Source organism: Primulina huaijiensis, chromosome 1 (assembly GCF_012295235.1).
Source record: "Primulina huaijiensis isolate GDHJ02 chromosome 1, ASM1229523v2, whole genome shotgun sequence".
In the NCBI taxonomy this organism is placed as follows: domain Eukaryota; kingdom Viridiplantae; phylum Streptophyta; class Magnoliopsida; order Lamiales; family Gesneriaceae; genus Primulina; species Primulina huaijiensis.
In genome coordinates, this window is record NC_133306.1 from 19,891,177 (window position 1) to 19,915,193 (window position 24,017).

Genomic DNA, 24,017 nt, shown 5'->3' on the forward strand with positions numbered 1-24,017 from the left:
TAAATTATGACTTAGAAGGCAAAGATGGCTTACTTCTAGGATGGCACACTCTTCAGCCAAAAAAGAAATTGTTATTTAATATTTAATTAAATTTCTTTAAAAGCTCGTATAAATTCATGAATCACCCCTGCAATCGATAAACCTTTGGCCCGCCACCTATCCTAAAGTACCGGAATTTTACATTCTGAACTAGTGTAAAATATATCGTTATTCCAAGGTGCAATCCGGCCAAAGGTGTCTCCAACTTTCAATCTCTCCCTTCTTGCAAACCTTCCTAATTCCACCGTAAAACCCGACTGCCCCATCGCCTGTCTCGGTATGATCTTTCCTGAAAATCGACACTTTCCTCCATTGCGATTCAACACTATATTGCTTGAACTCCAGAATCACGATATCTGCAAAAACATGATCGTCGTGAAATCGCCATATCATACAGTATGTACATGGCAACACAATTAGCAAGACATATTTCAAATGAAAATTTCTCTAAAGTTAATGCATGATACACTTTTGTTCCATCCAAAATTCATTTAATTGATCATTTACTTAGTGCAGATATAAAATATTTTTATGCATCAATTGTGGCTCAAAATTACAGTGGACCCATCATTATTGAATGCACGTTTGTCCAACCAATGGCTAAGCAAAGTGGACCAATGGACCACTTCATCACCGCCACGTGAGGACTAATCGAGTATGGGTTTTCTTATATTAATTTCCTATCTTGTGTATAATTTCTTCCAGTTCCGAATATTCCTCTTATAGCATTGATTTATAACTGAACAAATGCTGATTTTTTCGAGTTAACCACATCGATTTTCTGTAAAATGTTAGTTATATATGCACATCATTTGGTTCATTCGAGTTCTGGGGAAAAGATTTTACAAAGCCATGTTGTTGAATAGATAGATACACAGAAGGGTGGGAAAAAAACAAATGAAAGGAAGAAATGGAGGATAAATTATTCCATTTTTGAAGAGAAAAAAGTATATGAAAAAAAAGACAAAAAAAGGAGCTACAAGCAAGAAGTGTGAGGTTACTACCATTGATGTGACATTGGCAATGAGATTCATTATTGTAAGCAGTGCAGGATTCAATATGGCCAACAACTCCATACCACCAACCTGTGAATGTTCGTAAATAAAAAATAAAAAATAAAAATAAAAATAAAAATAAAATAAAATACATACAAATGCTGCATTAATGAATACAGTTGGGATGTCACATTTTCAAAAGTCCCATGTTAAAATTTCCACTACCCATCAGTAAGGGGCCACCTTTATTTTTTTCTGCAAACCACAGGTACTATAAGGAAATTATATTTCATTAAAGGTTGACAGCAAGATTGGCCCTCCAAGAATTTTGAATCTTCTTGTCAAATAGGTCGAGTCGTCGACCGACTTGGCCATTCCAGTAATTAAGTTCAAACTAGCCTCAATGTATTACTCTCAGGGTGGATTCCATGACACTTTTGTCTTAAAAATTTATCATATGGGATCGAACTTGGACATGACATATTTGGGTCAATGATCCACAAGGAGGATGATCCATGCAATAAAGTTGTATATTGATCAATCCTTTCGTCTCAAATATATGGGCTTGCTTGGTTTTTCGAGTAGATTAAGAGTATTATTGAAAAAACAAATTTTACAAACGAATTTCCTATTCCTTCCTTGTGTAATTCATTCAAAAAAAGTTGAACATCATTACAAACTTAGCTAATAATAGAGGTATATTAACAAAAATAAATGCTACTAAATGTAAAAACTGAAGTATATATGTGACACCTGAAAAAGGAAACACGACCTATATATTTGGGATGGAGTAAACATAAATTTATCGCTTGCTACCTTAAAAAGTTCCATTTGAAAAAGCAGTAATTCAATGAACCTATGAAATCAAAGAACAAAAAAGATTGGAGCTTGAACTCGACTTGAAAAATTCTGAACTCAAACCGAGCTGGCTCAAAACTAACCTTACACCCCATAGATTCGAGGGTGAAAGCGATTTTCTGTCTAGCATATAAAATAAACGTGATCTTAATAAATGTCTCGTTAATTGCCTTCACAACTAAATTTGAACATTGATTTCATATTACTTAAAATTTCCAAACACAAAAATGGGACAGAAAAGCAAGGAAATTTAACTTGAATGAAAAGATTTACCATAAGGGAACTCTTTGCTTCTTCTCCACTGAATCTCAACATGATCATCCGGTTTAAGTTCATCTAAACATGTAGAGACATGAGTAGCATTCGCAGGAGTATCAACACTTGATGCTCTTATCCTATCCCACTCTATGTCTTCCTCTATCATACTCTTCCCATGTGATGGATACCTACAATATCAATTTATTGCAATTTTAAATCCAAAAATAGTTCCAAGTGCTCTCAAATTCGACAGTGGTAACATAGTTCAAAGATTTGGAACTATATTGTATCCAAACATCATGTTTCGATGGTTTTGCCATATTGGCATCCTCCCAGAAACATAAGAGCATTAGTTGCTTCCACACTGCTTGGAAGGGCAATCTTTAGGCATACCTGGCAACAAAATTGTCACTTGTGGAGTCATAGCTTAGCTTTGCATCATAGCATGAAAGCACAAATCCAATATGCCCATTCTGCACCTTCAAAAAAATCAAGAAATCATAAATTAAATATAGAAAAATATAACTTCAGACCATCCACATAATCACCGCTCCTAACGCAAACTACAAAAAAAACCAATCACATTTTCCTATAACAATTTCCACAGTATCAAGAATGCGCACAACTTATTCAAACACACACAAAATTACCTCTCGATTAAAGACCTGAGCTGGGAACCAAAACTTTCCAGTTTCAAGAGCAAGATAACAAGACATAACTGAATTTACTGGTAAAAAGAATCTTGAAACACAATCCCTTTCCTTCATCTGCAGTTTTTTCAAGAAAATGCCATAAAAGAACTGCAAAAAACCTCCTTTCTGGACTCTAGAATTCAAGAATCTAGGTACCCTTCTTGAAGCAACATAGCATTGCCATTCTCTGTAGAAAGAATCCCCAACAACTCCACTCCATTTCTGCTTAAAATGCTTCGCCCAAAAATGGTCACTTGTGCATTTTTCTCTCAAAAAATAGCAAACCCTTGCCATGCTACACAGTTCAGAAGGATTAAGCTTGTCAAGAATGGAGTCTAAAGCCAAATCAGGCAAATCCAGTAAAGAGAACTCTTTTGTCTCTTCAAGAATCTCTCTTTTTGGCCTCATATTCTTGTGGGTGTATGGAAACATTCTAGGGATTTCAAAAGAAGTGGTAAAAAACATTCCTTTGGTAAATAATGGCACAAAAATGCAGAATAAAAACGAGGGAAATGCCCATAATCTCGATCCAACCTTTGAAAGGAGAAGAAAAGAGAAACAAGAAATCAAGAAAAGCAGCATTTTAAGTCAGTTTAGCCAAAAGGATGCCAGTTCACATGTCGAAACAGCTGCAGAGAGCAAGAAAAGCTGATTTAGCATATGGTAATCTGCATGAAAAATGTAGAAACAGAGGATGATACTATTACTTTCGATGATTGTTTTTTTCTAGATTTATTTGGATAAATTGGCGGAGCCATCGAGTGGGATAGTAACTTGTAAATCTATTTATTTATTTTAACGGAGAAAAGGACATATGGACAACCAAAACTTATGGACAACCAAAACTACAAGTTTTGATTGTTGGGGGTTACAACGCCCTGAACAAGAAACCATTGTTCATTTGCTCCTCCTTAAATGATTCGTCACCTAAACACATTGAATTGCCACCGCCATTGGAATCTACATTATAATTCTTATCTTAATATNTAAAAATAAAATTAAAAATCGAATTAAAATTTAATGCTTAAAGCTAGTTTACTTTGGTATGATTAAAAATGTTAAAAAAATCTAGGCCAAATCTTTCAAACTCTTGGTAATAACAAGTAGGTATGGCAATGGGACAGGTATGAGTTTGTCATCTCCATCTTTGTCTAGAATTTTATCTTCGTCCTTGTATTCACCCAAATCCTCGCTTTTTTGGGTTTGGAGAATCCCCAAACCATAACTTATGGAGATCAAATCCTCGTTCCCATTTAAAAAATATTAATGGGATGAGCTCGGAGAATCACCGAACTTGAATCTATTATTATATTATCCTTATTAATGATAATATTAATATTAATATATTAATAATATTATTATTAATATCAAGATTATTTAATAATATATTAATAATATTAATATTATTTTCGGAATAAATTCAAGGATCTCCATATTCAACCCGGACTATTTTGGTAATTTAAAAATCTCTGAACCCAAATTCGACAAAAGTAGGAAATCTTCGTCCTCATTTCGAGTCCCGTGGGAAAATTGTCATTCTTAAAGTGGTATATCATGGTGTACATAAAAAGACCAATACCGTAATAAATAATAAAGGAAATTATACGATAAAAAAATTAAAATATAAGAGTGGGTTTTAGACAAAAATATTTTGGAAAACGATCTTCGTCAATGCTGGCAAAAATGGCTTTTCTCTATTTAACTATACTTATTTTCATGATTAAAGTTGTATGATCTTGGGTCACATTAACAATAATTTTACTTTGGAAATTGACGAGTTTTAAAAGTTGGTGTCACAGATCACCGATTAATGGCCAAACAACACCAGAGGCAAATTTTTATTTTTTTTTTAAATCTCTGGTTAAAAATTTGTATAATTTTCAAATAATTTTATGATACTATATTTTATTGTTGCAGTAAATAAATATGATAGTATTTTATTTTTTTATTTTAGCTTAAAATATAAATTAAAATCCAATTGCTTGTGAAATATATGGGAATATGTAGTAATTAGACGAGAATGCGGTGGTGCCAATTATTGGGGGTTGCTTGCTTGCTTGCTTGCTTGCTTGTAGGTTACAACAAGCAATAACAAAGGATTGCTTGTATGGATAATCTTATAATTTAAATTCTAGCAATTGACGCCATTAACTATACCAAAATGTAAGCGTGTTCAAATCAAGTTTAACCTGACCAGAACCAATATTCACTATCCACGTTTGGTATACAAGTAAAAAGCTAACTAGGATGATAGAGTAGGTGGACGTTATGTATCTGCCTTCTCAGTTTGAGTTTGTCACATAGAGTTTGTCTAATATGATTTATCTGCTAAACATGATTTACAGGCAACTGCGTTGACCTTTTGATTTTACACAACGCTCATCAAAAAATAGCTGCCGTGTGTTCCTGAAGTTAAAAAGAAAGGCTATTTTCAATGATTTTACATCAATCAAGTTCAGGAATCAATTGAGTAAGTTTTAATTAGTAATCCTGACATTATTGAGAATTCATGCACTTTGAAACTAATTTGACCCGTAGGCAACTATTGATAACCTCCAAACTGATATGACCACCGGCCATAGTATGGACAACATCCGAATAATAATAGTCAAACTATGCAAATTTTCTTTTTTTTTTTTTTCCCCCCGTAATGATCCAAAGGTGAGTTTGGTTGAGTTGATTAAACAAAGATATATTAATAGTCAAACAATTATTCAATATTTGGTTAAAATTTTAAGATGTTTTAATAATCATTTTGATCTGGTTTAAGATCCAATTTTGTGGATAAGTATTTGATTATTGAACTAACAAATCAAGTGAGATACACCATCAAAACTCAATAAATTACTTTTTTTTTCTTTTATTTTTTAGAGTGTTAAGTTATTTATTGAATAAAAAGTTTATTTTAGAGTGTTGTACGTTAGATGTCGATCATGATATTTAATATATATCATTATTATTTAATTTTATTTAAACTTTAAAAAATATAAAGATATATTTTTATTTTGAAAAAATAATTTATTTATATATATTTTTATAAAATAATAAAAACTAAATTTTAATGTTGGTTATACTTATCAATAATATTTTTATTTTTATTATGTTTAATTTTATGATATTTACACTTATTAATTCAAATATTATCAATATCTTTATTATTAACATTATTATTATTATTATTATTATATAATATTATGTATTGTTACTTAGCAATGATATAATAGTAAATTTATTAATATTTAAAAACTAATCACATATTCAAAATGTTGAACCAAACCATCTTAATAGTATCACATAATGTTTGATTAATAATATATCAATCTTGTTATCTATAGCATAATCAATCATTTATCTGTCTCATCACTTGTACCAAACACACCCCCAAGTACAAAATATACACTCATTGCTAAATAACTTATCATAAATCAGCATGTACTAACTACCACCCAAGAAAAAAAAAACACGACTCCCCGAGTCCAAAATCTACACTTATCTGGGATTCCAAGGTTCTAAACCAAATGTAAGGTTACAGTTGAATTGAGTTGCTTGAAATAAATGATTTTAATTTTTTTTATTATTCTAATCCATATTTTATTTATTTATATTATAATTATATTAATCTCAAAAAAATTTTCTAAATATTTAAAATCTATTATGATTAATATAATTATAATGTAAATAAATAAAAAGTTGGATTTGAATTATTTTGTTCAAGTTAGATAACCAACGAAAGTATATTATCCATTGACTCAATCCAAATGCTGGCAACCGCAACAACATATAAACCACCAAAACACACAAGAAAATTTAAAAGAGACAGCATTCTCAACCATATCAAGTCTAGTCGACCTCCAACGAATCACATTTCTAGCAATCTCTATAGTCGTGATCAAAGGACAACAAATCACACCATACGATACAAGTTTGTCTTACAAAAGAATTATATCTAACAATCTCGATTAGTCTTCAGCACGTGCCGATAAATTACCATACGATAGAAGTTTGTCTTACAAAAGAACTATATCTAAAATAATACAAGACAATAAGGAACGATACTTTAATACAAGTACTCAAGTAGCTAAAGAAAGCTTTCAAAGACCGAGTCCAACAGTACGACCATCCCTCCGACGCAGCCCCGCAGTGTATTGCCTCTCCAATTCCAGCTGTAGTTGTTCCTGCTGCTTCTCCACATCGGGGTTGTCTGGCTGGTTTCCCACTGTCGCATCGCCTTTCACGCCCTACAATTGGCCATAGGCACCAATGCAACCTCAGACTCTAAAAATGTGTCAGTAAGTGAAATAAGATTCTAATGGGGACTATAAATAATCAATCAAAAGTAGCACATAGTTGAGTGTGATGTTCGATTGAAAGCAATGAGAAGTTAGAAATTACCATGAGTTTGTTGAATTTTTCCTGGCGTTCACGATCACCAAAATTTGCAGTATCCCAACGATGACCAGACTATGTGGAGCATTGTATTGAACATAGAGAAATGAGATATGATGATGAATAATACAAAAACACCAGAAGTAAAATTAATCCAAAAACTGAAGGGCCTGGATACTTTTAAATATGATGCTGGTTCTGCTTACGAACACAGAACGTAATGGAACAATATCAGTTAATATTTTGTTGATAACTATATTTTCAATATTTTGTATATTCTGTTGGAGCTAAATTGAACAGTCTAATGCTCCAACAATTCATGACTACGTATTCAAAATTTGGAATAATATAAAAGATTAATTATAAAAGTGGTCCCTTTATCTCAAACTTTTACCTCACATTTCTTATCAGGATGTGCACAAATAATGCTCCATTTTTCTTCAATGGAAATTCAGTTTTCGAATGACCCTTATAAGTTAGGAGGTAGACTACTAATCCACTACTTCAAAGATAAAAATCGAACACTACAAAAATTTTCACCCTTTATTATCTCTCATATAAAAGCAATGATCATACCTCCTCAATCTTGGTGTTCTTCTTGTTTCCCCACAAAAGCTTCTTCTTTTGGTCAGCCGACATGCATCCGGTACCAACTAAATTCTTATTAACTGCAGTTCCAAGAAAAAAAACGACCAAAAAATTCAATCAGCTACATCGGATATAAAGAGTCAAAATATAGTGATTAAATAGGTCCGCAAAAACATAATGGTAATAATGACAGCTCCTACAGAAAATTTAGGTCCTAGCAGACACCTTACAATATGTTTGCTTCTGCTAACAAATCAGGTAAGGGTTGACCTTGTATGTTGGTACTTGGGAGACAAATACAACCAAAAACTGCACACGACAGACTAAGCAAGGACAACGATTTTACCAGCCATCGTATGACTTCGCTTAGTAACAGAGAAATGAGTGTACTAGCGGAAATGGGGATAACACAATAGATCAAGACACTTAGCTTTCAATAAAAAGTAGCTCGGATAAAGTAATTGACCTACCCAATTCAGCTGCTCTCATAGCAGCGATTTTCGCAGCATCAATATCAGAATCTGTCACATACGACTGCTCTGAAGTACCTATTTCAGTAGTCCAGTAAGTTAAACTGCTTTTCATCAGCTAAAACTTAGGTTTAGAGACCGAGTGATTAGAATGAATAACAAACCAAAAGGAGATATACTTATGACTCCGACTACCAATGGCCAGTTGACAGCGGTTTTATCATTTGGGAGAGGTGTCACAACACAACATATCAAAATCAGACAAATAGGATACAAAGTTGCTATGGAAGTTGACAAAGTATACCATCTGCTCCAGAAACTGAGACATCATGGCTAAATAACTTTGGCTTCTTCGTAAGAGAATCTTGATCGTTACTCAAAAATTCCTTTGTACCATCAGAAATAGTGTGTTCCACTAGTTTTCCATAACATTGCTCCTTAAAGTTATCCCGATGATCATGTCCCTTCTTTTCTTCACTGGTCGTCTCACTATCCAGTCCCTTAACATCTCTTTGAGCTGCTTCTTTCCAGTGACCGGAACTCTCTCTTCGGGAGGATGAATCATTTTGCTGGCCCTTTGGCTCATCATAAATGAATGAGTGATTACTTTTGTGATCCCAAGAACTCCTTCGACAATCTGTTTTCCCAACTTCATAATCTCTACCATCTCCCTGCCTATCTCTGTCTTTAAACCTGTTCCGGTCTTCACTATTAGCATGTCTCCTTCCAGATCCAGCTCTATCAGATGAGTCGTCGTCCCTGCTTCTGTGCCCTGAACCATCAGATTTTTTCCGAGAGTATATGTCCACGTCATTTGGATAGTCTCTAGATCCATGGAGATCTCTCTCCCTCCTAGAGGAATGCAAAGTGTGGTGGTCCTGCGAGTCACGCACAGAACGATAAGATGACTTAGAATGACCTCGGTCATAGTCATCTACATGCTTATCCCGTCTGCGGTGCTCATCGTGCCTGTGATAGACCCAAGATGACTGTTGATCGGAATGTTTATACAATTGACTACTTCGGTAGGACTGACTCCTACCATAATCCCTATCTAAACCCCTACCATCATCCCTTTTTCGTTTATCATCAGCAACTTTTGCAGTATCTTTCTTTGATGGGACTGGACTGGAGCTGCGGTCACGCTGGCTCCCTGGACAAGTTAAATGAAGTTACGTGAGTAAAAGGCGGTTAACTATGATCGACGGATAAAATTAATTACAGCAGCTGAAGCAATCTAAAGAGAACCTGACACAATCAGATAATTGGAGAAACATTAATTTCTCAGTTCCTTTCAAAAACACAATAAAGAATAACAATTCCCCAATGTTCAGGTAATGAAACGCTCATGTGTAATGCATGAAAAAACAAATATTTCAGTAGATGCCATAATTAATACATTAAGAATTCAAATACCCACAGCAAACAAGCCAATTGCGCTATTCCAAAGAAAAATCGTCAATTTCAGCTTTCAACTATCATCATGTGAACACCACGTGAAGTTGAAAACATTTAACAGTACAAGGGAAAAATCCCCATGCTTTTGCTAGATCATTTCCACTTTGAGGCTCATATAACAACTGTACTAAAATCAATTAAAAGAAATACTATAAATACCTTGACGTAAGCCTGGGAATTAGAGTAGCAAGCAAACAGAAGATGTCACTAGAAACCAAATAAGAAGGTGAAACTCAATCAGAAGAGATTTTTGCATACTAACTTCACCCTTTTCCTGAAAGAGTCAAAGAACATAGAATTTCGAAAACATTCCTAAGTTTCTATGTAGAATAGGTGATAGGATTTCAGAATCTCAATGTCATTTACATGAAAGATTGTTAGAGAAAGGCCGCATCAACAAGAGAACACTTACTCCATGCATCTTTCAAGAAAAAAGCAAGCTCCTTTAATAACTCTTTAAATCAATACCAAATACAAAAATATAATTGCCCCGTTCATGGTTCAAAAAACTTCAATATTTTGCTATTAGTGAATATCAATCACAGCAAAACCCAGGTTTACAAACATTTATGTCTCGAGCTTGCAAGTTGAACAAGTAAATCTGAAACCAACATTCACACATTGGTTTTAGAAGATTCATTCCCACACGCAACATATTATAAAATTTCTTTCTCCCAAATATTTCAGCAAAAAAAAAAAAAAATGAAACAATTTCAAACGACTAACCATCCGATGAAGAGGATGACCCGCTCATAGAAGATCGGCGCCGATACTTCCTGCCAGCCGATTCATTTAAAGGCTTCCGAAATTCCGCCTTCGAGTCCACGCTTTCTATGACCTTCGAATCCATTCCACCAAATTAACACCTGAAGGGCCAAAAGGAATCATTCCACCACAAAATAGAAATAAAAAATAAAAAACATGTTCAACTAAACACTTCGCATACGAACACAACACACATGCACAACTGTGAGTATGTCTACCAAATAAACATGTAGACGAGAAAATATGAAGATCCACGTGACGCAAGCAAAAATCGTTGGAGGAGTTAGAGGAAGAACCGCAAAATCCAAAGCCTTTTCGTTCTCTTTCGGGTTCCAATTCGAAAAGACGATTCTTCTAGCTTGGTGCTTCGATATCAGGATTCGCTTTTACTCCATTCGTATTGATTCTCTGCTTCGAAAAGAATCCGAGCAAGATATTTTTGGGCTCTGGGTTGAACTTGTGGGCCTCATATCTTGGGCCAACACTGGGTTTGATAATGATAACCCAAGATTAATCTTTAGGTTAATTAGATATTTAGGTTAAAAAAAACACTAATAAAAACAAATAATTTTTTTTAAAAAAACATTTAATTTTGACAATCGACCTAATCCTAATCTAAATTTGGAACTTGTTGCATAGATTTTATTCCCTGAAGAAAAATGTATATGTTAAATATTTGTTGCCGATCCAACCTATAAATAAAAGGATAGGCTTTTGAATATTAGCAAGTGTTTTGTGATACATTCTCATTACGTATCAACTCTGTCCATATTTATCTTAATAAATAATACTTTTGACATAAAAAATAATATCTTTTTATGAGTGGCCCAAATAAGAGATTTGTCTCTCAATTTCTATCTCGTTATTAAGCACAACCTTCTCTGTCATTAGCAAATTGTCTATAACTTTTTTTGCTTTCATACAGTATTTAGTCATTTTCGGTTAAAAAAATAAATCTTAGTCATCCAATTTCTTTTAACGTTGATGTATTTACATTTACACTTTTTCCCCGAAATTAATTGTCTGAAACAACCCCCAGTTCTGTACTATATGGGTTTACTAAGGTTTAGGCAAAATTGATTTAGGAAATCGACCGTCAGCATGTGGGCAGTACGCAGAGCTTCTGTTTATCTCAGGTATCTATGTCTTCTTCTTTATTGCGAGAGTGTTGTTTTATGTGTTCCTTTTTCATGGGCCCTTGGAGAAATGTGACGCAATGCCAAAGCTACATGCTTTAGCCACAATATGTATCTTTTGGAATGTACATGATTAATTTATGGGGTGCCATTCGTCTTCTGTGTAATTTTCTGAAAGGTTTGTTCTGGTGAAGTTGCTGACTTTTGGTAGATACATCGAGGAAGAAAAAAGAATCATTTTTGTTCTCTGCTGGGGAGTGTTTTTTACTCGCGTTTTAAGTTTCGTTAGTATCTTTTTGTTGGCAACGTGTCACATATGGCGGCGTTTGTTTATGATCAGATGATGCGGGGAAATGATTTTTTGTTTAATAATAAATTTCGTGTTCGTCGTGGAATTTTGCTGGGTGAAGTATGTGGTGTCGGACAAAGAAAATGTTCTTACCTTTTTTGTCTTCATCTTTGTATATTCTTTTCTAATATGTAAGTTTAAGTCTATAGATGAGGGGTTTTGACTGATCTGCTGTTGACACTTCTGTCAATTTGCAAGACTGTTGGTTAAACTGGAAGAAAGTGAGTTAGATGTTTCCTTTTGATTATCTTATCAAAATGGTAGTTAACTTTACCCTGGTTTTGAAACGGTAGCTTTACTCAACTTTCAGGCTCAATGGCAGTGAACTCTGGCTTTTTAGAAACTGGTAGTGTCTGTCACAGCAAAGAAGACCAGTTTGTGATTGTATCATCTTATTTGTGGTAAAATGGGAAGCCTTGTCCAAAATGAATGCTTTAATAATATATACCTTATTCGTGCCGTAGGCATCCAGGTTTAAGCTCAGGGAGCACTCGAATAAGCTGTGTGCAGTCAGAAATCTTAACTTGTTGTTTGGAAAATTATCATGCTGGATTGATTGGAAATGAAGAAAAATTATTTGACGAAGTGCTATCTACCACGAGATTCTACTACACATCTTCTGTTTCTTTGAGGTCTTGTACAGAAGTTCATCCTTTTTCTTCTCAAGCCGGTCCCAAGAGCCATGTAGAAGATGATGATGACAAGTTGGAGGATGGTTTTTCTGATCTCGAAATGCCATGTGGTTTAGTTCAAGAATCTGCTTCTGGAGATGAGAATAGTGATATGTTATTTGAAGGGGATGGTTTTACAGATGACGAGGAAAATGAGTTGGAGACATCGATTACTGAAGCTGATGCTGGAAAGAAAAGATCTCCCGAAACTAAACCTACTTCAACGTTAACTAATACTATCCTAGTTGCTCTCGCCGTATCGATGAAGGAAGTTTGTGAGAAATGGGTTGAAGAAGGAAATGAAATTACTCAGACAGAGGTATCATTAACCATGCTTGAACTTCGGAAACGACGGATGTTTCTCAAAGCCTTGCAGGTGGTTATTCTTATAGTTTATTGTATGATGTTTATTTTGTTTACCGTTCATCTTTGCTTCTCTACATCTTGCCAACAAATAGCAACAATTTTTTGTTTGCAAATGCTTTAAAAAAGTGATTATGAACTTTTCTTTTACATAGTTGGTCAACTTTATATGCACTAGCTAAATCATTCTCAGAAGCTTCTTCATGGGTCTCCCTGAACCATCTGGGAGACCCATGAAGAAGCTTCTGAGAATGATTTAGTTAAGAAAAATTCTCCATTTACCACCCAAACTTGAGACTTTATATACACGCCTTAGATCCCTCAAGTGGACCTCCTTTTGTAGTTAAATTAATCAACTCATATTGATGAGTCAATGCATGCTATGTCTTTTAATTTTAGGAGATTCAGAGTGGCACTTACATTGTTTTCCTTCCAATCTTCCAGCTGTCTGAATGGTTGGAGAAGTCAAAGCGTCTTGATTTTCTTGAGAATAGTTATGCTTCTCGTGTCGATTTACTAGCCAAAGTGCGCGGTCTCTTACAGGCAGAAAGATATGTCAGGCAGATTCCTGAATCTTTTAGAGGTGAATTAGTCTATCGAACTCTGTTAGCAAATTGTGTTGCTGCTACTGATGCGAGGAAATCCGAGGAAGTGTTTGCTAAAATCAAGAATCTAGGATTACCTGTTTCACTCTTTTCTTGCAATCAGATGCTACTTCTATACAAGAGAAGAGGTGATGAGAAAATTGCTGATGTTCTGCTCTTCATGCAGAAAGAGAACATCAAACCATCTGTATTCACCTACCAGATTTTAATCGATATAAAGGGGAAATCCAATGATATATCTGGGATGGAGCAAATTCTTGAGACAATGAAGGCTGAAGGAGTGAAACCTAACAATCACATGTTGGTGTCCTTGGCTCGGTACTATACTGTTGTCGGGCTAAAAGATAAAGCCGACACCATGCTAAAGGAGGTCGAAGGAGATGATATAAATGAAAATCTGGGAATCTGTCGGGTTCTACTCCCAATTTATGCTTCACTTGGTAGGGAAGATGAAGTTGGGAGAATCTGGAAAGCTTGTGAATCTCGTCCAGGGTGGGAAGACTGTATGGCTGCTATTGAAGCTTGGGGACAGCTCAGAAAAATTGAAAATGCTGAGGCAGCTTTCGACATAATGGTAAAAAAACTGAAGAAAAAATCTGTAAAGCATTTTACTGCTCTTCTTAAGGTCTACGCAAGTAACCAGATGTTCACAAAAGCGAAGAATCTTGTGAAGCAAATGGAGGCAAGCGGTTGTTCCCCTGATTCACTGACTTGGGACGCACTTGTTACGCTTTATATCGGAACTGGAGAAGTCGAAAAAGCTGACAATATTCTTGAGAAAGCTGCTCAACAAAGAAGGGGAAGGCCACTGTTTAATTCTTACACAGCAATCATGGATCAGTATGCAAAAAGAGGGGATACACATAATGCTGAGAGGTTATTCCTGAGGATGAGAAAGGCTGGCTACGCTGCACGTCTTCCGCAATATAACACACTACTTATGGCCTATAAAAATGCCAAGGCTCCTGTTTATGGGTTCATTGAGAGGATGAAGGGCGATGGTCTTTCCCCGAGTAAATCATTTACCATGCAGGTGGCTAAGGTCGATGCATTTAGAAAGCCAAATGTGGCTGATTTACTGGAATTATGAAAATGAATGCTCTTTGTCCCAAGTTTGATTCGAACTGAATAAGGTGTTAGATTATGTGTGATATTTTATTAATACATTAATTATGGCATTACAGAGAAGTAGAAAATATCATGAAAGAATTAAATTCTTTACAAAACTTGAAATGAGCCAATAGAAGTCCAGTATGGGGGACATTCAAGAGGGAAGTAACTTAGGGCACTGTTAACGTACTTACTGTAGTTTAGATAAACAAGATCTCCTTATCGTGGCATAACAATAGCAACTTATAGTTACCGTCCAGTCCTGAAAAATATAGCAAAAATCTCATCAGTATCCAATGAGAACAAACGAACCTCGTGAATTTGAGTCCTTTAATGTGAATTCGGGGAAACACAACAAAAAATGAACCAAATATCCTGGCATGACAAATGTACCTCACATGCCGGTTCCTCGGATCATGTTCTTTAACGTTACGGATAGTCGCAACTTCCTTTTCCATGGCAGCAACTTCTCTGCGCATTTTCTTCGCCTCGACTTCCATTGATTTGTTTAATGTTTCAACTTTCTTTGTCAGCATCTGTGAAATTCCAATGACAGAAAGTTCAATGCTCAGAGGTACACAGAGGCGTGGGAGTTGGGTTATGGATGTCGCAATTGGTTCTCCTGTTCTCAAAATTTTCTATAGTCGAGTATCTTTATTTAAATTGCTGTCAGGAAACAAACCTCGATAGCGTCATCTTTGTCCTTCAGGCTTTGGTCTTTTTCATGGCTAGATTTTCGCAGCATTGTGACCTCTTTTTTCAGCATATCATATAGCATTCCAGAGACGTAGTCATGGTTATCCCTTTCCAACTTCTCAGTCAATGTATAGCCATCCCCATTCTCACATGGAGTAACTGTTATATTGTTTTGGCCATCTTTGCCAGGGACGAGTCGATCATCTTTCTCGCTCATTTCTGTAACAACCCTATCACCACGTGTTAACCTGCTGTCACCCTCAAATGTACTTGGCATATTGTTTACCTGCCTCAACAATGAATTTGAACTGATTGTCCGGGATGACTTAGATAAATTTAGTTTTTTAGATGGTAACACGTTCGAGGATGGTATGGCCAAGTTTTCTGCTCCTCCAAGTGACATCCTTCGTGAAGTCCCACTAGTCAAACTTTTTCCTTGTAAAGAAGCACGGGCTGTACTGTTGGAACGTGGTTTAAGTCTCTCCTCCAAAAACTTAAAGCGCGAGTAATATTTTTCCTAATCAATTGTTAATAATGAGGATTAAGTGATCCACTGTCATCTCGACCAAGTAAATAATGGTGGGATGCACAAAAATTATCTATTTTCCTACCTTCAACTGAGCTTCTGCCTTGGCAGCACGATCCGCAATTGCAAGTTTATCTTTCAGCTGTTGCATTTCTCCCTGAAAAATTCTAAATCATCAGACTGCTTGCATCTGAGTAAATAATTAAATTTAATCATTAGCATCTTCAAACCAAGGTCTTCGGTTTAAGTCATGTCAGTCCTAAACATTTAAAAGAATTGTTCCATCCGAGAAACATTTACCAAAATATTTTCTTTATTCATAATCCACATCCAAACGCTTGAATTATGTCCAAACGCTTGAGTTATGCCCGTTTGAGTCTCATTCATTTGTTTCACTGATTTCTACTGAATCGGGTTGCCAATAACAGGAAATTGGCTTAGCATTATTAGAGTTCCTCAACTTGGATTTGGTTTGTCTGTTTTGCAATCACTGAACTGTACCACTACTACTAATATGATATCAATTTTAGCAAACGTTTTCACTCAAAGTTAGATTACGCACCTGATAGAATTTTCTTTCTTCCAGCCATTGTTTTACTGGCATTACTTTGTCAGATGCATCTTTCCAATCATTTGCAACAACAACAGCAACACGATTTGCTGAAACCTTAGCACGAGCCAGTTCACGATCCAGGATTCTTTTTTCATCCTGCTCAAGCTTTGCAATTAGCAACAACCAAAAGATGCACACGATGGCCAATGCTTGAGGCTTTAAACACAAGTAATTCACAAAAAAGAAAATTTAAGAGCAGTTAGACTTTACATTTATTTCTTGCACTTTCCGCTGGTAATCCCGTACAGCATTGGCTGCTGCACCACCAGCCAAAACAGCCTCCTCAAGCTCACGAACCGTCTGTGTTAGCTTCTCAACCTCAGTAACCTTTTGCCTATGCATTTTATCCAATATTTTATTCTCCTCCTACAAAATCAAGAAGTGTTTTATCAGAAATCTACAGCAACACCTGAAATCAATTTACGTTTTTCTACGCATCAACTGCTCTAATATAGTCACACCTGGCATATCTCGATCTGTTTCGCCAGCTCTTGATTTTTGTTCTCTAGATCATCAACCAATGATGCTTTTGCTAGAGCAATCTGAACTGTGTGTTCTGCTTCCAAGAGAGCAGCCTCTTTGGTTTTAGTGAGTCGATCAAGAGATTTGTTGTCTTCTTGTAGCTTTGCCACCTAACGAACCAAAGTCCACACTTTTCCAATCACAAATTTATCATTCTTGATAAAGAGCGGCAAAATTATTCTTGTTTAGTATATTCAGAAGTAGAAAATAAAATTGGTGCTTGGTAAGTACCTCCGATCTTGCAAGCTTTAACTCAGCCTCCAGAGGAACGATTATTGCTTCTATGGGAGGCATCTCATCATCTCTCTGCTTGGCATGTACTCTTCGAAGAGTGGCTTCTGCAGCAAATTGTGCAGCTAGAGCTTCTTTTTTCTCTTCATTAGTTTTCTTTATTTCTAGGTTCTGAATGAACAAGTGAAAGCAGAATTAATTTTTTCAGTCTTCTTTAAGCTTCAATATATAAGCAAATCTAGGAGACACAGCAAGTAAACAACAGCCAATACCAGAACTCAAGTAACCGTATTGTACCTTGCTTTCAAGTTGAGCTTCCATTGTTTTTAACTTATCATCTACTTTCTTGAGCTCCTCGGTAAGCTAAAAAAGACAACATATCAATGAGCAACCTTTAGCGAGGAACTTTTCCCCGTGCTTATCAAAACAACCAGCTCACCAAAATCCGAATACCCAAACCATAAAAAAATAGCCAGAAACAAGAAATTCATTTAGTCTGCAATTACTAAATAATAATTGTTCAGAATATAACTTACAAATGTTCAGATCAGTGTCTAACTAAGTGACCATTCGAGAATAGTCTAATGAAGTGACCAACAAGTGGTAGTTTCTGTTTATCACTTACAAAACTGCCCACATAATTTTACAACATATTCATAGACATCAAAATATATATAAGTATATAACTTATGGATAAGCTTACCTCTTCAACAGCCTTCTCTTTAAGGCGTTCAGAATTCTTCAATGCTTTGATTTCTATGTGCCTCTCTCCCAGTTCTCTATCCTTTTCTGCACATTTGCTACACTCTTTCATATAAATTCCGAAAGACTTTAATCTATGTTACTTGAATTCCAGAGTAAACCAAATTCAAGATAAAATTAGATCATTAGCAGTTTACACTTACATTGGCTTCATGAAATTTCTTTGAATATCTAAAATACATTTACGTTTGAATGATGATACATTTTATGTTGGCTCACTGAAAGTATAGTTATCATCTCAGGAAGTGGGTACTTTTTGCAACTTGTAATGGTATAATACAAAGCTCAATACAACTTAACGAACTTCAGCTTCATTCTAATTGAGTTCCTATCTTCCAAAGAAAAATAATCTCCAAAGAAGGAAATTCTTCAACAAGGTCCTTGCCAATGATCAAAAATAGCTAATATTTAATCTTTAAACAATACGCTAATTCACAGCCATTGTATTAGATAAGAATGAGCAGCACATAATATGTACAAGAACTTTGAGCAACATCGTCAACCTTATAACATTAGATTCATTGCAATCTGCATATTGATTCAGTTAATCTTCATCAATTCTTAAAATACATATAAATTTACATAAAAAATATACAAATATATGTATATACATATAAAAGGCTCGCAGTCCTATTTGTTCTTCCATTGCGTGACAAAAACACCCAGTAAATAGCCCTCAAATGGTGGAAGATGGATGAGGGTCACATAAAACAGGCCATTCAACATATATTAACGAACAGAAGGTATGGGAAGGACATTGCACGTTGCATGAATCAATTCATGAGAGAATGAAATGTCAGAATGAATAATGGTTTTCTACAGCAATAAGAATTACTCGTGCTAATTAGATGGGCTAATACCATACATCTCAAGTCTCAACCCCTTCTCACATTCAAGATTCAATTTTTAGATGGTCGTTTTGTATAGTTACAACAACATTAATTATTTCATCCTCTTATATTTAATTCTTCATGTTTCACAAATTCGTAGGAAATTTCTTAAACACTTTTGGAAGAAGAAGATAGATAGATAGATGCAATTTTCATTTCATATATTGTTTCCAATGCAAACATCAGTGATTCCAAATCAATATTTCTTCATTGAATCTAACAATATTGATGCTTTCATTAGAATGTGAAAGAAGTTTTCGTGTAATGACCCAAATCCTTATTTTGAATGAAATACTGATTAAGAGTTGTTAATTAAGCATTATTAAGAAATCGATAATTCGGGATCACCCAATCTACTTCAGATTACATTATCCCGAGAAATCCAACTAGACGAATGAAATTATAATACGTGGCAGATAAGATTGATTTCAGATCTTCTGAATTAGTCCGGATGTAGCCTATAAAATAGAAGCTGATTTGTTTCCTGCACCGCTTCTTTCAGCTAATCTCTCTCGAGTTCTAGTCATATACTTTAAGCTTTCTAACCAGTTTCTAGGGTAGTTTAGTGTCAGGAGCTTCAGAGCGAAGGGGTCGGCGAACCGAGATGTAGATCGAGACATCGTCAGCTTGCTGATGGTGATTTCATTATGTTAGTATTGTCTAGGTTCAGACGAGTAAGCTTTCTGTCAGATTATTTTAGTATGGTATGTGATATACTAACTGAGATATCCAAGCATAATAAACACACTTATATGCTGCATTTATCTGTTGCATGATATATGTTTTACTGCTTTGGCATATTATGTATGACATATCACGTTGGGCCTGATATCTTTTGAGATATATCTTGTTTGTTGGAGCCGCTCAGCCCTGTTCTGTATTGTGGACGGTTGGGCATTGAGAGCTACAGTGTCTGACGAGACCTGTGGGCTTTGATGACCCTGGACATTGTAGGTCCACGTCTTGATGATGAGTGTGAGAGCCAAAACTGCCTAGGGCAGATCAGAGACTACACACTCAGGCGCCTCTAAACTGAATATGAGATTCTTGACTTGATCCTTGATATCCAAGCATATTGCATTTCATATGCATCATATCAGTTTCTACACTCGTACATTCTCGTATTGGGCAATTGTTGCTCACGTCCTTGTTTTCATCTTGGGCACCCCATTCCACGGGATAAGTCTTAGGTTGGACGGTTCGAACGGCCAGGGCAGTGACTAGAGCAGTTGTGTTTTCGGTGGTCATCCAGTGGAGTTTTTATTTGGTTTCTCGTATTCTCGTTCAGGATTATGTTTTCGATATTGTTGTATTAACGTTTTAGACAGAAATTATAGTTTTGTTTTCATTTGGGTTGTAAGATGATTAAGTTATTTGGTTTCCGCTGTTTAATTATTGTTATCAAGTTTAAATTTTGCATGCTTATTAGTCTGTTTTGTAGTGGTTCTCTTAGTAGCCTCGAGCATATCGCTCGAGCGGTGACAAAGGAACGTTCCTCTTTGTCCAGAATCCAATTGCAGAAACTTTAATGCCGTTGAATAAGAGTGAAACTGAGCAGGTTTTATGCTTCGAAAATTTATCAGAAAATGTTATCAAACCAAAACAATGTACTTCAGGAAATGTATATTCAGCACTTTATCATGTAAAAACTACGGAAGTACTGTTCTATACAATACACTAATGTTTTATCCTCACTTTGATATTCCGTGTTTCTGCAATAATTTGGTTAATTTGATTTATCTTTTTCTCAGTCTTCTGAAATAGTTTTGATTGTTTGTGATGATTAAGGAAATGATGAAATTATATATTATTTATTTGTTCAAAAAATTAAACTTTATTATGCCTGATCAAGGGAGGAAAACCGATTCTCTTGGACCCCGTGAACTTATTTAATGTGGCTGTCGGAGTCCACTAATTTACTGTTAAGTTACTGAAGAAACACTTTTTTTATGCGTTGCCATATTAATGCTCACAGGAGTTACTCAGATATTATTAAGATAAATTATTATGAATCATTGTAAACATTAATTAGCATTTGCTTGTCTTAATGCACTTACGAATGATTATTTTTATATTATCTGTTTCCATATTATTAAACTTGTATTCCTCTGTAAAAGCATGGGAAAATTAATTTTTCACAATCAGAAATTTTCACTTTTCACTGAATTAGAGATAATCTCCCACGATTAGCAATATAAACTTCATAGAGGAAATAATCAATATAAGAGCTGCAAATAATGTATAAAGGAAGATACAACGGCAAAACGACGTGGGGCCTTCAAAATTAACTTTACCTTCACTCATCAACGATTCTTTCCACAAGAATGTGAACATTATTCCATCTTCTTTAAATTTTCAGAGTTTCAATGCAAAAATTATTCCCAAATCCCACTGAATTATTCCACCATTCACAAAGTTCTGCTTGTGATAATTGAAAGCTAGCATGGAGGCATGGACCACATTTTTAGCTTTTGGATTTCAAATAAACATGATTGATCCTATGTCTTTCTATAAACGACAAGAACACAAAACACGGAAGACCTTCATAAACAAACGTCCATATATTATAGACAGACCCCTTCAAATTTGAATTTCAAAAAGGACAAATCATGAACCACAGTCTATAATTATTATAAAATAATTCACCACTGATACTAATAGCTAGAATAGTAGCTTCTCTTTTTTCAATTTGCCGTTAGCGGGTTTACGGTTTACCGGATGCAACCTGAAGATAGCTATTGCGGTTTTTTTCCTCATAAAAAAGAATAAAATAATAGAACAGTAGGTAGCAAATTAATATAGTATAGGAGCTACCCAATTTAAAATTGAAGCTCCATTAAAAATTATAACTTGCACGAAAAGTTCTAGCTAGGCATCCGATTTCAGCCGGAGGCCTAAATATTTGCCGTGAAGCAAACTTTACCGAAATTTTGGGGCAAAATTTTAAAATATCCCATTTCCCAGCAAACAAAACATCTTTCTTCCGAAAAAAGCCCCACAAGTTCCCAGGAGTAAGCACAATCTGACGCACATGGCAAAATAACATACCTCGGCATTCGTTCTCAAGGCGAGTAAGCTCGACACGCACTGGATCAGAGCCATGAAGCATCGTAACAATGTCATCCACCTCGGGAGCAGCTCGGAAGTGAGCCATGACCGGCTTCTTCTTAGCCTTAAAAGAAACCGGTGACGTCAGGTTCTGTATCCCCTGTTCTCCATCACCGCAATTCTGATAATAACTCCCCATAAAATCACCAATCTGAACACCTAAAACAGTATATAGAAGAGAGTTCACACTAATTCCCCTTCTTCTGGTCGGAACGTACGCAGAAGAACGCTTATATAACGGAAAATTTATGTATGTATAGATAGACAGAGAATTGAAAGGTCAGTGGGATTGGATTCGCAGTAGAGAGAGAAACTGGTGGCTGGGATTTATATAGGGAGAGGGGACTAGCCGTTTAGGCGGGGTTTTAATAAACGGTAAATTAAGGATTTTATACCCACACATTAAAAATAAATTTTACTTTAAAACTGTTGTTAAAAAATAAAAATTTACGGTAAAAAGTAAAAATCTCAAACTCTCAAAATTATTATACTACACACTTTATAATATTTTTCTCTCTAACTCAATTGTGATTTTCTTCACAAATGAAATATCTATTTATAGAAAATATTTACAAATAATCCAAAAATAAATTACATCATTACCTTCATCATCACACACAAATTTCAATATTCAACACCTAATATTACCTAATTTTCAATATTCAACATTCAATATTAAAATATTAAATTTCAACACTCCCCCTTGTGATGATGATCATAATGATTGTCTTCATTACATGTTTTTATACTGCCTCGTTAAAAACCTTACTAGGAAAAACCCATTGGGATAAAAACCATAGTAAGAAAAAAAAAGTGCAGTCACGTAAACTCCCCCTCATGTTGACACGAACAGTTCTTCACAAATTTCATAGATTGCGCATCCCAATATTATATATGTGCTTTCTGAATATTATTGTGGGAAGTGCCTTTGTGAAGAGATCTGATGAGTTTTCACTTGATTGAATGTGACAAATATCAATATATTTATTCTTCTCAAGCTCCTTGGTGAATGCGAAGAACTTAGGAGGAATATGTTTAGTTCTGTCGCTTTTTATGTATCCTTCTTTCATTTGAGCAACACATGCAGCATTATCTTCATATAGTATCACAGGCTTCTCGTCGAATGATAATCCGCATGAGATTTGGATATGTTGAGTCATTGATTTTAACCACACACATTCACGGCTTGCTTCATGTAGTGCAATAATCTCGGCATGATTTGATGAAGTTGTTACAAGTGTTTGTTTCTGTGAACGCCAAGAAATTGCAGTGCCTCCACGAGTAAATACATATCCAGTTTGAGAACGTGCTTTGTGTGGATCAGATAAGTATCCAGCATCGGCATAACCAATTATACTTGGATTAGCATCTTTTGAATACAAAAGTCCCAAGTCTGTCGTTCCTCGTAGATAACGGAATATATGTTTAATTCCGTTCCAATGTCTCTTTGTTGGATATGTGCTAAATCTTGCCAATAAATTTACGGCAAAAGATATATCAGGCCTTGTACAATTTGTAAGATACATAAGGGCACCGATAGCACTTAGATATGGTACTTCTGGACCAAGAATATCTTCATCATCTTCACATGGACGGAATGGATCCTTTTCTATGTTTAATGATCTAACAACCATTGGAGTACTTAAAGGATTTGATTTGTCCATATTAAAACGTTTAAGGATCTTTTCTGTATAATTTGTCTGGTGAACAAATATTCCACATTCTTTTTGTTCAATTTGTAAACCCAGACAATACTTGGTTTTTCCAAGATCCTTCATTTCAAATTCTTCTTTCAAGTATGACACAACTTCTTGAATTTCCTTATTTGTTCCAATGATGTTTAAATCATCAACATATACAGCAATAATTACGCATCCGGATGTTGTTTTCTTAATGAAAACACAAGGGCATATTGAATTATTTACA

General features: G+C 35.2%; 4 protein-coding genes across 10 annotated transcripts; 1 reads left to right on the forward strand and 3 right to left on the reverse strand.

Annotated features, from left to right (window-relative positions):
* Positions 1-194: 194 nt before the first annotated feature.
* On the reverse strand, positions 195-3,676 carry LOC140982869 (F-box protein At2g26850-like). 4 transcript variants are annotated; one of them, XM_073449657.1, is made up of 6 exons: positions 2,999-3,676; positions 2,801-2,917; positions 2,544-2,623; positions 2,166-2,338; positions 1,044-1,124; positions 195-395 (listed from the first exon to the last, which is right to left on the reverse strand). In XM_073449657.1, the coding sequence occupies exons 1-6, from the start codon at positions 3,422-3,424 to the stop codon at positions 208-210; spliced, it is 1,065 nt and encodes a 354-aa protein (XP_073305758.1). In that variant the 5' UTR covers positions 3,425-3,676; the 3' UTR covers positions 195-207. The 4 variants fall into 4 exon arrangements, with proteins under 4 accessions (XP_073305758.1, XP_073305754.1, XP_073305751.1 ...); XM_073449653.1 differs by having other exon boundaries at positions 2,544-2,629; positions 2,999-3,675; XM_073449650.1 differs by having other exon boundaries at positions 2,801-3,675.
* Positions 3,677-6,645: 2,969 nt separating this feature from the next.
* Positions 6,646-10,978, reverse strand: LOC140982886 (uncharacterized). Of its 4 annotated transcripts, none has more exons than XM_073449672.1 (7): positions 10,806-10,977; positions 10,471-10,610; positions 8,591-9,439; positions 8,287-8,364; positions 7,805-7,896; positions 7,235-7,303; positions 6,646-7,117 (listed from the first exon to the last, which is right to left on the reverse strand). In XM_073449672.1, the coding sequence occupies exons 2-7, from the start codon at positions 10,592-10,594 to the stop codon at positions 6,827-6,829; spliced, it is 1,503 nt and encodes a 500-aa protein (XP_073305773.1). In that variant the 5' UTR covers positions 10,595-10,610; positions 10,806-10,977; the 3' UTR covers positions 6,646-6,826. The 4 variants fall into 4 exon arrangements, with proteins under 4 accessions (XP_073305773.1, XP_073305765.1, XP_073305786.1 ...); XM_073449664.1 differs by having other exon boundaries at positions 10,728-10,976; XM_073449685.1 differs by having other exon boundaries at positions 6,646-7,080; positions 10,728-10,973.
* A 536-nt stretch (positions 10,979-11,514) lies between these two features.
* LOC140982910 (pentatricopeptide repeat-containing protein At1g80270, mitochondrial-like) lies at positions 11,515-14,811 on the forward strand. Its single transcript, XM_073449696.1, has 3 exons — positions 11,515-11,645; positions 12,459-13,041; positions 13,473-14,811. Exons 1-3 carry the CDS (start codon positions 11,611-11,613, stop codon positions 14,721-14,723), a joined length of 1,869 nt encoding a protein of 622 aa, XP_073305797.1. The 5' UTR covers positions 11,515-11,610; the 3' UTR covers positions 14,724-14,811.
* On the reverse strand, positions 14,810-22,416 carry LOC140982917 (microtubule-associated protein 70-2-like). Its single transcript, XM_073449706.1, has 11 exons — positions 22,032-22,416; positions 18,035-18,120; positions 17,629-17,694; positions 17,332-17,502; positions 17,040-17,210; positions 16,789-16,944; positions 16,528-16,674; positions 16,051-16,122; positions 15,426-15,956; positions 15,137-15,279; positions 14,810-15,005 (listed from the first exon to the last, which is right to left on the reverse strand). The coding sequence occupies exons 1-11, from the start codon at positions 22,228-22,230 to the stop codon at positions 14,993-14,995; spliced, it is 1,755 nt and encodes a 584-aa protein (XP_073305807.1). The 5' UTR covers positions 22,231-22,416; the 3' UTR covers positions 14,810-14,992.
* Positions 22,417-24,017: the final 1,601 nt, after the last annotated feature.